Source organism: Coloeus monedula (genome assembly GCF_965178545.1).
Source record: "Coloeus monedula genome assembly, chromosome: 1".
Lineage (NCBI taxonomy): Eukaryota > Metazoa > Chordata > Aves > Passeriformes > Corvidae > Coloeus > Coloeus monedula.
The window spans coordinates 6,494,198-6,505,285 of record NC_138781.1 but is presented as its reverse complement, the minus strand read 5'-3'; the positions used below and the strand labels follow the sequence as shown (position 1 = coordinate 6,505,285).

Sequence of the window (11,088 nt, the reverse complement as noted above, 5' to 3'; positions counted from 1 at the left end):
GCGACCTGGGGAGCGCAGCCCGTGTGCGGGCAGCGGCGGGGGCTGCCGGCCGCGGAGCGGCCGCTCTCACTCACACGGGGCTTTTCCTTTTCCACTGGGAAATAAATTAAAAAAAAAATAACAAGGGCGGGGAAAGGGTGGGGGAGCGCTGGGACAGCGGCCGGGGCGCGGTGCAGGGTGGGGTGCGCGGAGCGCCCCGTGGCGCCGCGTCCCGTCCAGGCCCCGCTCCACGGTTTCCCCGCAGCCCGGCGCGGCACCAGCCCAGCCCGTGAGGTCAGCGAGTCGGCGGATGGGTGCCTGCGCCGGGGGACGGGCGGTGGGCGGGCGGGGCAGGCGCAGTGTGGGGCCGCGGCAGGGGAGGAGGAGGGCGGGCGGTCGCTGTGTCTATGTGTCGCACTGGCGGGGGGGAAGGGAGGCGGGGAGGGGGGGGGTTACACACCAGGGCAGCGCCGGGATCCCTTCTCCACCCCGCGGGGAGGGGGCAGGGCGCCGCCTCCTCCTCCCCCTTCCTCCTCCCCCTTCTTCACCCTTCCTCCTCCTTCTTTCCCCAAAGTTAAACTTCCTGCTCCCGGCCCGGCTGGGAAGGGGACGCGGAGCCCGGCCGGACTCAGCCCCTCGGCACACACAACAGCTGGAGCTGTCAAAACTTCCTCCGCTCGGCCTCGGCCCCCGCCGCCTCCGCCGCCGCCGCCCGCTCCTCCTCCGCCCCCGGGGGCTCTGCGCGGGGGGAGGGCGCAGGGCCAGGGTACAATGAAGCGGCGGCCGCCGCAGCCGGGCAGCGCAGCAGCCGGAGCCGCCGCCAGCGCCCGGGGCCTCTGAGCGGGGGCGCCCAGCGGCGGGACCAGCCGCGTCTCTCTCGCTCGCTCTCTTCACCTCCCCCAGCCCCGACAGACCCCGCCGAGCCCGGGGAGGGTGTTATTGTGTGTGAGACCCTTCCTTCCTTCCTCTGCGCTTTCTCTTCGCCCCCCCTCCCCTCCTCCTCCTGCTCTCCCCATGCTGCTCCCCCTGCTACCTGTGCTGGTCGGCGGCGGCTGAGGCCAGCGATGCGAGGCGGAGGTGGAGGAGGCGGAGGTGAGGAGGAGAGGAACCGCGGGAGCAGGAGGAGCATCGGGATCCCCATCACCATCCTCATCTTCATCCTCATCATCATCATCCATGTGTCTCTCTCGTCCTGCTGACTAGGATGTCAACGGAGGACAAGAGTCTGGTGGTGGCGGTGGTGGAGCCGCCTCAGCAGCAGCAGCAGCCCCCCGAGCCTGGAGCTCCCCCCCCAGCAGCAGCAGCAGCAGCCACAGACAAAAGACCTAGGGGCCGGCCTCGCAAAGATGGCGCTTCCCCTTTCCAGAGAGCCAGAAAGAAGTAAGTTCAGCGTTTGTGTGTGCGAGGCAGAGAGGGGCCGGGGCAGGCGGCCAGGCGCAGGCAGAGCTGTCAGTGGAGACTCGCTGCTCGTCGCCCCCTCCCTCTGCCTAATGCCATTTTGAGAAGGGCCCTTCTTTCTTCTCCTCCTCTCCCCTTTGCACTTTCCCCTCCTCCTCCTCCTTTTTCACCTTTGTCTTCCTCCGCCTGCTCTCCCTTTTCTACTTTTCTTTCACCATCCCTATTCCTTTCTTCTCCTCCTTCTTCGGAGTTTCTCTGTAGCTCTTCCCCCTTCACCCTCTTCTTCCTTTTTCCCTTCCCTTTGCATCTTCCCCCTTCTCCTTTTTGGGTCCGTTCCCTTCCAGGACGCTCGGCTGCCTTCAGCGTCGCCTGGGTACTCCCTGTGCGTTGACGGTAGTTCCTCGTCGCTTTCCCTTGTTATGCCCCCACCCCCCCCCCCCCCTCTTTTTGGGAAGGAAAACACGGTTCTCGGCGGGTGGCGGGGAGGACACCCCCGCACCCCCCGCGCACACGCAGAGTTGAGGCAGGAGTTTCTCGGCGGCGCGGGGGGAGCTGTCAGCGGCCGCCGCACGGAGGGACGCGCCGGCGGGACGGTGCCGAAGCACAACAAACACACGGAGGGAGGGGGCGGAGGATGGTGGGGGGAGCCCGTTCCCAGGCGCTGGCAGCTTTCCCTTCGCCGCAGCCTCTCCCCGCCGGGGGCGCGGGCGCTCGGCCGCCCCAGCGCCGCCCTCCCGCCCCGTCGGGCCGCTCCTGAGGGGCCGCCCCGCTCCCCGCAGCCCCGGGCGGGGACCCCGCCGGGCCGGGCAGCGCTGCCCGCGGAGGGAGCTGTGGGTGCCTGGGGTGCGGGGCCGGGCTGTGCTCCGCAGGCCCCGGCGGCCGCTTCCCGGGAAGCGCCGCTGCCGCGCTGGCTGCGCTCCCCGCGGGTTATTTTTGAGTAGGATGGAGCTTGCCATGGCATAGCTGATGGCAGCGGTAATAGGGCAAAGCTGGGCGGCACGTTTGGAGAAGGAACGTCAGGAGGTGACCGAAACAGCTCCTGCGCTGTGGGGTCTGTCCGAGTCGCGGGGTTCAGAGGTTGTTCCCTTTGTTTTGGGGGACGCGCTCCGTTTGACATTGCCGTGTTGGTCCTGGCGAGGTCCCGGCGCTTCCCTAAACGCCCACCCCAAACCTCGCTGCCAATTTCCGTGCCGGAATCATTTCGGTTGGAAAAGACCTTTAAGGTCAGGCTCGACCATAAGGTCACAGTGGAAGTCCACAACATGACAAGGGATTCTGCTGGGCTGGACCTAAATACAGGCAAAGGCTTTACATCTTCCATATACATTTGTTTTTACAAATATGTCAGTATCCCAGGACAGAATTATCATTAGTTTGGGATACGTGAATTTTTTTGTTGTTGTTGCCATTGGGGAAAGTTTACCTGCAAAGATTTTCATGCCACCTCTGGTTTTGGGGAAACTATTGTTTACAGCTCTCTCTTTTCATTATCTTATGTATTTACCTGATAGAAATTTTAATACAGCAGTTGTTGAAAGTAGTTGGCAAACATGTACACACGGTGAAGTGCTTGGGTTCATCTCCTTTGTGCTTAGTTTTACATACTTTGGTTTTATTTCTACTTACAGAATCCAAACCTTACATGGGAAACCTTTGAATGTCTTATTTTAGAGGATTTTTTTTCTGAAGAAAAATGCAAATGCAACTGCAATGTATCAGTCTGCACAAAAATCCTAAATAGTGTTACGTGTGAAAATTGACATACCTTGTTAGGCCAGTTTGAGGTTGTGTATGCACTCTTGAGGAAAAGTGTGTGTTAAGGAAGTAATTCCTTGCCTTCACTTAGGTTTTTTGTGTCATGGGATTGTTGTTGGCTAGGTTTAGGAGGAAATAAAATATTCCTGTAAAAATATGAACTTAGGTTGACATGACTGTAAGTGTTTGTGTAAAAGTGGGAAGTTAAATTAGCTGAGATAAAAATTAAAATGAGTCAATACTCTTTTTGTTCACATTCTGATTGTTCCTGGCTGGTGTGGTGCTCAGTGTCCTGCTGCATCTTTGTGGAAATCCTGTACTTTTGGTAAAGGCATTATGACATAAGTCATAAATGCTTCCGAAACCAAGATTTTCTAAAAAAATAGTTATTTTCTAACTTGCGTAGTATAGATATAGGTTGGTGGTTTGTAGTTGCATCCATTTTGGGAAGAAAACTGTTTTATTTTGTAAGTTTTCCTATTTAGAAAATACTGATTACACCTAGCCTAGCAAATACAGAATAAGACAACTAAAACTATTTCCTATTTTTTCCTTAAGAGTGCTCGGTCCTGTCTTCCTTTTCACTTCTGTGCTTTCCAGTTGGATTAATGTGCCTCATGTAAACCAGATAAAAGAGCATATGTCAGACCATTTTCTGTACTGTAATCACATGTCTAAATCACTATTAGCCAGTCAAATTATTCAACTGCTTTATCCCATTGTAGGAAATGTTCCATTGAATGTTCAGTCTAAGTGCAGTCTAAGTAATGATAAAACGAAGAGCCCTGCATTAAACTGGGAAAACCAGAACAGAATAATTCCTCAGCTATGGATGCCTCCATTAAACAGCAGTGCCATATTGGAGGGTGCTCTAGGTTGGTACTTTACCTTCTTTGAAGGCCATGTTTTTAAGCAAATTCGATGAGTTTAAGCAGACAGATGGAAAACTGCCTTGAATCTGCTTCTGTGAGATGCCAGGGATTCTCAACTCTTCCCAGAAGTAGGCTTATGTTAAGGGAGCAGAGGGTTCTTCAGTAGGAAAGTGCTTGCCCACATCTCATTCTGCATTTTACTTGGTTATCAGTAAAAATTCCAGTGGTGCTGTGGACACAGATAAGTCCAGGTAACAGTGGAGGCTTCCTGTAGGTGAAGAACTGGGAATCAGTGTCATCAGTACCTGGAGAGAGGTACAGATGGTAGAATGTGCTAGAATGGCCTTTCATCATTGTTTGAAGGATGTAGCTTCATGGCAGCACTGTCAGGAAAGTTAAGGTGAACAGTTCATTTTTATTATTGTAATTGTGCCTAGAGGCCAGGGCACCATTATACTACATGCAGTACAAATGCATAAGCAAAGGTTGCTCCTGCACAAACAATTTCTTAATTTAAATGTAAAGATAAGACAGCATGTAAATGTAAGAAGTGTATTGGGAAAGCACAAGGGAGCTGTGAGAATGCTGTGAGCAAAAGGACATGCAGAAGTTCAAGTACCCTGGCTGTCTCAGCACTGGGCAGCGATTCACAGGCATCCGACTCGGAGGATGTAGTTAAAGCAGAGTAGCGTTGTCACCCTGAGGATTTTCACAGGTAGCTGGTTTCCTTCCTGAACTGCCAGGCCAACACTCCTATTTTCTTCCTTACATTTTGACAAGGGTGTATCTGTATAGAGTAGCAATTCGAATTTTAAGAGGTGGAGCAAGAAAAGGCCATGCAGAGCCTTGAAATTGAGAGCAAGTAGGTTGTTCATGCTATGGTGCATCAGGAAGAATGCACAGAACTGTAATCCAAGCAGTGAACAAGCAAAATACTTTATAGTGTCCCCTTTCTGCCTTCAAAGGTACACCGATTGAATTTATGAAAGTTGAAAAAAGATAATAAAGTTGCATTAGTGAAGCTAGGACATGATGGAGAAGAAAGAAGCTTTCCAGATGCATGGTTAAAAGCAATCTTGCTGGTATTGTGGAGGAAAAATGGAAATAATTAGGTGCCATCTCACTGCATGGCCAGAAATCTTGAGAACTTAACTCTAGCTTGGTTATACCTTAAGTTCCAGGGTAAGGACCTGAAGAATAGGAATGTGGTCAAAAAGAAGTTTTAGAGGAAGAGTTTTCTTTTAACTATATTGTCATTGTATGTACAGCTGGTTACTCATGAAAATGTATCAGAATAGTATTGTACAGGTGAAGTAAACATTTTTGTAATCAATTTTAAGTAGAGCTTTCTTAGTCTTTGCAGGTTATAAGCAGTACAAACAGATGCAGCTTAGCAAAATTTAGTAGCAAAACTTTCATGGATTGTGACCCTTCGTAGATTAGTGTCTGAGCTCTCTAGTGAGCTCAGACAAAGAAAACCTTATTTTAAGCATCCATCAGATCTTGATGTATGTTACAAGTTATTTTTGCAAATGTGTGTAGTTTAAAGCAGCATATGATAATGATTTCAGAATTGTGGAAAACGTTTTGTGTGTTTATTTTTAATTACCTGTGTTTTAATTTCCATAGTAGTTTTTTATTACTTTGTCCAGCATAAGCTGCAGTAGGTTTTCAAAGGCCATTGATTTCACACATGCAGATAGTTTTGAGGACCCTTAAGCATAGTATTTTTTTGCCAGAAAATGATTATTGGAGAATTTTTATCATGACTTTAGTTGCATTTGCATTAAGTTAGGCCAATATTTAAAGATACCTACTTTCATTTTAAAAGAACCTTAATGTGTTGGATGAAGCTTTATAGCTCAGCTGTGTTTCTTTAGTTCATCACACACCTTCTGTGTGATAACTTGTGTCTTTACTTGCCTGCCCTTTTCTCAATTCAGAATTTAACATTTGCAAATGTAAGATGTATGTTGTGTTGTAGAATAAAAATGTTCCTAAATTCATGATTGCAGTTAGGGAAGGTCATCACTACCTGGCAAGACTGAGGTCGTTTGATGGATGAGCTTTGTACAACTACTGCACAGAAAAGGGTTAAGGTATTAAAACAAACACTGGCCTGTACAAGCCACGTGTATCAAATTGTTTGGCCAAAAGCCAGAAGGCACATAGTGGAACACAGAGTGAGGAGGAGATGAGGTGTGAGGATTGAAGTTGGCTCTTTACAGAACAGGGCTGAGCTTTGTGCCATTTTCTTCAGCAGCTCATGTTGTGTGACTTCTCCACTATATTTGCATTACCAAGCAATTCCCCAACTGCTTTATGTATTTTTTGCATAGGAGCCTGGATCACAGTGCTCAGGAGGTGAATGATATCTGTAGTAATCTTAAGATTTTCAGTTCTTGATAAGTACTTGTGTAATGGATTGGGTTTATCGAGTTGTTTTGCCACAGTGCTGTTAAAATACGGATTCACGTGGTGTCCTAACTTGTGTCTATGGGTGAGTGAAGTTAAGCTTAATACTGGAAATAGATGCACAGTTTCCCCAATTTGAAACAGACTGCACTTGCTGTGAAGGGCTCTTTGAGACTTTTTTTTGACATTTCAGTTGTTAGTTTCTTTAAGTTTGTATTTACTGATCCACTGAACTTCTGTAGCACTTGTCATGAGGGGACCTCCAAGAGCTGTCACAGTATCGTGACAGATGAAGTATGATGGCAGTGTGTGAAATCTCAGCAGATTGGTCACAAGGTGTGTCTTGCCCAGTCTCTTGGTTGCTACTCTGAGCCATCTATACACCAGACATCTCTTTATCCTGTATGCAATGACACAGGAGACTTTTCCCAGCTTAAAACAATAAAACAGTTCCATTTTCTTGGCTTTGCTTGTGGATTTTTTTTTCTTGTTAGCATGTTCAACTCCTACTAACTTCTTGTCATTGTTCTTTCAAAAGATAAGTAATTGGAAATGGACATTTCTCTTCTTTGTCATCATTTCAGCTGAGAGATGGTTTTCCAAGGCAGTTGGCTTGCTGAGAATAGGTGAACTCCGCCTTTCTCAGGCTGGAGTTGTTTTCAAACTCCTTGCAGCACAGCAGTATTGGAGGGGTAGCAGGGTTGTCTATTACTATGGAAAACAGAATTTCCTGATCCACCACTAATGATTGATCCCTTATGTTATTACACACTAATGCTATGAAATTAACTTTTTGAGAAATGCTGTCACAGGTACACTAAAATGTTATTAATTGCTAAATAATAAAGTGACTGACAAATTCAGAAAATACTGAAAACTTTTCTCCTTTCAATATTTAATATATTTGATCACCAGGTCATATGATCTGCATATTCATATAGTTTGCGTAAATACAGAGAATCAAGATTCTACTACAGCAAGTATTTTTTGCTAGTAACTTGTATTGAACTCTGCATTTTTTTTGGTTTGGTTTGGGTTTTTTTTCACTGGAAGGATGGCACTAGACATTGCTGTTCATGCCATTCCTCTGTTAGTCAAAATAAGTTGGGCACTTGTTTCAAGAACTACGCCAAGTTCTTCTAACAGCATTGGTGCTTTTGAAAGTGAGTAAGGTGAAGCAGGAAAGCCCTTAAAACCTCGAATATATATTACTTAAAGAAACACAGGCAGTGAGTGTATGGAGTGCATCAGGTGGTTATTTTCCCCAAACACCATAAATCTTAAGCTGGTGCTGGCAGTGAGAAGGAGCAGCAGCCCTGCCCTCCCTCTGCTACCAGCTGTTTGTTCTCTCCCCTGTGCTGACCCAGGCACTTGGTGAGCTGCACTGGGAAACTGAGCTGGGGTAGAACTAACCTGGCAAAGAAATGTGTTTGTGATAGCACGAAGGAGGCCAGAGCAAGGGCCAGGCAGGGAGGGAGGCAGCGCTGTGGCTCTTGGCAGCACCACCAGCCTGCAGCACTGTCTGCAAAGGTACAGCCTTGGCTCTCTGAAATTTGAGGGGCTTTGGTTTTCAGGCTGGCTCCTTTGAGTTTTCCAATACAGGAGTAAATTCAGGAGATTGTGATTTTTACAGCCTATGGCCACATAATGCTGGTTCATTGTTTGTTTAAAAAGAAATAATGATGTTGAGAGGGTTCTTCAGAGCTTATAGATAGAGGAGTTATTCTCATCTTCCTTGCCTCAGACATCGACATTGATTAAATAAGGAAATTCAGTTCTCACTTTGATCCTGGGAATCATTCTTAAATTGAGTATTTAAAGTACCCTCAAATAACAATGCAAGTAAATGTTTTATGTTAACAATAGTTTCTGGTATTCTGGAAGCCCTTTCCTGTAAGTATATCAATATATAGGCAATATAATAAAATCACATGAGATCTTGCTTCTTTCAGAATATTTTTGCCTTTCACATTTTTTTGGGAAGTATTTTTACTAAGTCACACATGTACCCAATCCTACTGCCAGCCATTCCAATATAAATTTATAATTACTAATTTTCAGTGCTGTATTTATCAACATTCTAATTGCTTTTCTTGAAGAAACTGCTGGAAGCACTATCAAACTAGGATGCTTTTCGGCCCAGACTTTTGGCATTGGGTAGGGGGACGGGAAAAAAAAGAAGTCTTTTTCTTTTCTACTGCCTTATTACTGAAAATAAAGTCTTGCCAAAACTAGTTTTAATTAGGCTCTCAGGAAAAAAAATCAGCTTTAGGAAAATTTAACAGTTTTTTTACTTTGCCTATTATGTATTTATATTTCTTGGAGCATGTGCAGTTGAGTGACTTGTAGGGCACAATAAGATAAAAGGGATTTTTGGTAGTGAAGATGTGGTCCAAATGTGCAGTCTCTGCCACTAAACATTTACTGACATCTGAGGTGACTGTGAGTACTGTCTGGAAGCCTTAGCTAATACAGAATGACTTCTGGAATATCCCAGTGTTCCTGGAACCAGGATGTTCCAATAATGGTGTCGTCCCCTCCTGTTTTTGTCTGGCAGTGAGGACTGTCTGCAGTGTTCTTAGGGCTCAAGAGAACAGGATAGGATGGCTCCATATTGTTATTAATAAAGAGAGGAGTAATGCTGTCTTAAAATTTGGGAGATTTATTAGTAAGCCATTTCATAAACCCAGAGTGAATTATTCAGAGTTCTTTTTCTTGAAGTGTGGAGTTCAGAAGCACAATTAAATTCTTTAAAATAAAAGGAATATTTAGTTTTCCTGAAATCACCAGAGATAAATGGAACTGTATGTTCAAAAAAGACTTCAGGGTGATCTTGCTCATCCTTCTGTGTGTCGTGTATCTGTTCCATTTCTGACAAATGGTTCTCTGACTTGTTTTTGCAGTATTTAGAGAATGCAATTCTCCTGTATCTCTAGGCAATTGGTTTCAGTAACTAATTTTGTACCGTATAAAATAAATATTCTTTATTGCTGATTAAGCCAGTTTTGTCTTGTATTACTCACAGCTAAGATTCCACAGCTGAAATGGAGAACAATTTTTATATAAAACTTTTATTTATTAGGTGATTGTTTCCTTTGTTCTGCACGGAACCAGATTAACCTCTATAGCAACGTAATATTGATTTAATTGATTTATTCTTCAAAAGATTGCTAGTCTTTATTAAATTTCACTTGGTTGATATGAGCCACTTTTCAATTTATCAGAAGGATTTTTGTTAAGATGTCGTCTTTAAAAATATTTGTAGCCCCTTGCCTCAGCCATGTGTTGGATGTAGGGCACTTTTCACCAGGACTGTATTAGGGAAGATGGTTGTTCATAGTTTAGAGATTACTTCTTTTCCTTCCTTAAGCATTGTGTGAAATTCTTCCAGTCCTGCTAACTCGAATTTCTCTGATTATTTAGTCTAGTAACAAAATCAGTTTTTAGTATTGGCTACAATAAATCTGTTTTATGAAGGCTGAAATACAGAAAATGGCATTTGAGTCTGTTTTGTTATCCGTTTGTTCTTTCTAAACACTGTTTGTACAGACTTTTGTGTTTTTCTTCTTACTTCTAAAATATTTCTGAAACTTTGTTTGCCTTTTATACTGCACAGTGGTAATACTGCATGCTGTGCTTTTATCTCTTCTGATTTTTATCCCTGACAGTTTATGCTGTTCCTTTATATTCATTAAAATGCCCTTGTTTCCATTCCTAATATGATTCTTTCTAGTTTCAGGCCCTTATTACTGGCTGCTTTTGATGTAGCCAGTATTGTTCATGTGCATTTCCTATCTCTCCCCTGCTTTGGAGTACTTTGCCATTGTACATATTCCAGTACAATAACTGCCAGTCCTTCTTTAAATTTCAGTCTCAAGAGATTCTAGCAACAAGTTCAAAGAGTTTGTTGAAATTTGCTTTTCTTATTTCAGTTAATTGAAGATAAAAATTTGCTCTCCTCTCTCTACTGCTCTCGCTTTCCCCCTTCCTTGGCACAGCGAGTGCTTCTCGTTACCACTTCCAGCCAAATCACTGTACACATTGAGATGTTTAAAATGGAGCCTGCCCTAATAGAGTGAAGTGTGAAGTAACTGCTCTTCTGGCACCCTCAACTTTGTGAAACAGTTGTCCTCAGCGTTTTCACAAACATGTTGGGCTGTTTGTTCTGATATTTTGGTTTTCTATTAGACGTATGGATGATGAAGGCCTCCTCTTACCCTCTAAGATACGTGCTCTGAAAGCTTCTGTTAGCTGATTCCAAAGACTCATCAGCTTCATTAGATTTTTCTCTCCTAGCCTTCTCAGTTCCTTATTCCCTAGTTCCCATTCTCTGTTCCTTATGTGTTTGTTTCTACTCCAGCTTTTTTCCTTCTCTTGTTTTTTTTCCCTTCCTTGTAATAAAAGCAAGTGACTTTTTTTCTTACCATGGCCCACTGGACTGCATGAGACTAGAACTTAAAAACAGAACAAATACTTTTCATTGTGAGGAAAAGCTTGTAAAAGGGAATTTTGAAATAAAAATAAAAAGAGCTGATCATTTCAGTTTCCTTAAATTTTACCATTTCCAAGTGGGGTTAATTTGTGGCTGTGCTTGTGTTTTGTATGGATGAGGGCATGGCTGTAGCCAGCAGTAGTGTTCTGGCATTCAGCTTCTTGTCCGTGGTTGTGA

The 11,088-nt window shown here is 45.0% G+C and overlaps 1 protein-coding gene across 1 annotated transcript in view; it reads left to right on the top strand.

Annotated features, from left to right (window-relative positions):
- Window positions 1–581: 581 nt before the first annotated feature.
- KMT2C (lysine methyltransferase 2C) overlaps window positions 582–11,088 on the top strand; it is a 193,907-nt gene continuing 183,400 nt past the window's right edge. The window contains 3 exon segments of the mRNA XM_082283329.1: window positions 582–1,071; window positions 1,183–1,260; window positions 1,263–1,359. Of these exon segments, the coding sequence (XP_082139455.1) occupies window positions 1,044–1,071; window positions 1,183–1,260; window positions 1,263–1,359 (203 nt within the window). The 5' untranslated portion in view covers window positions 582–1,043.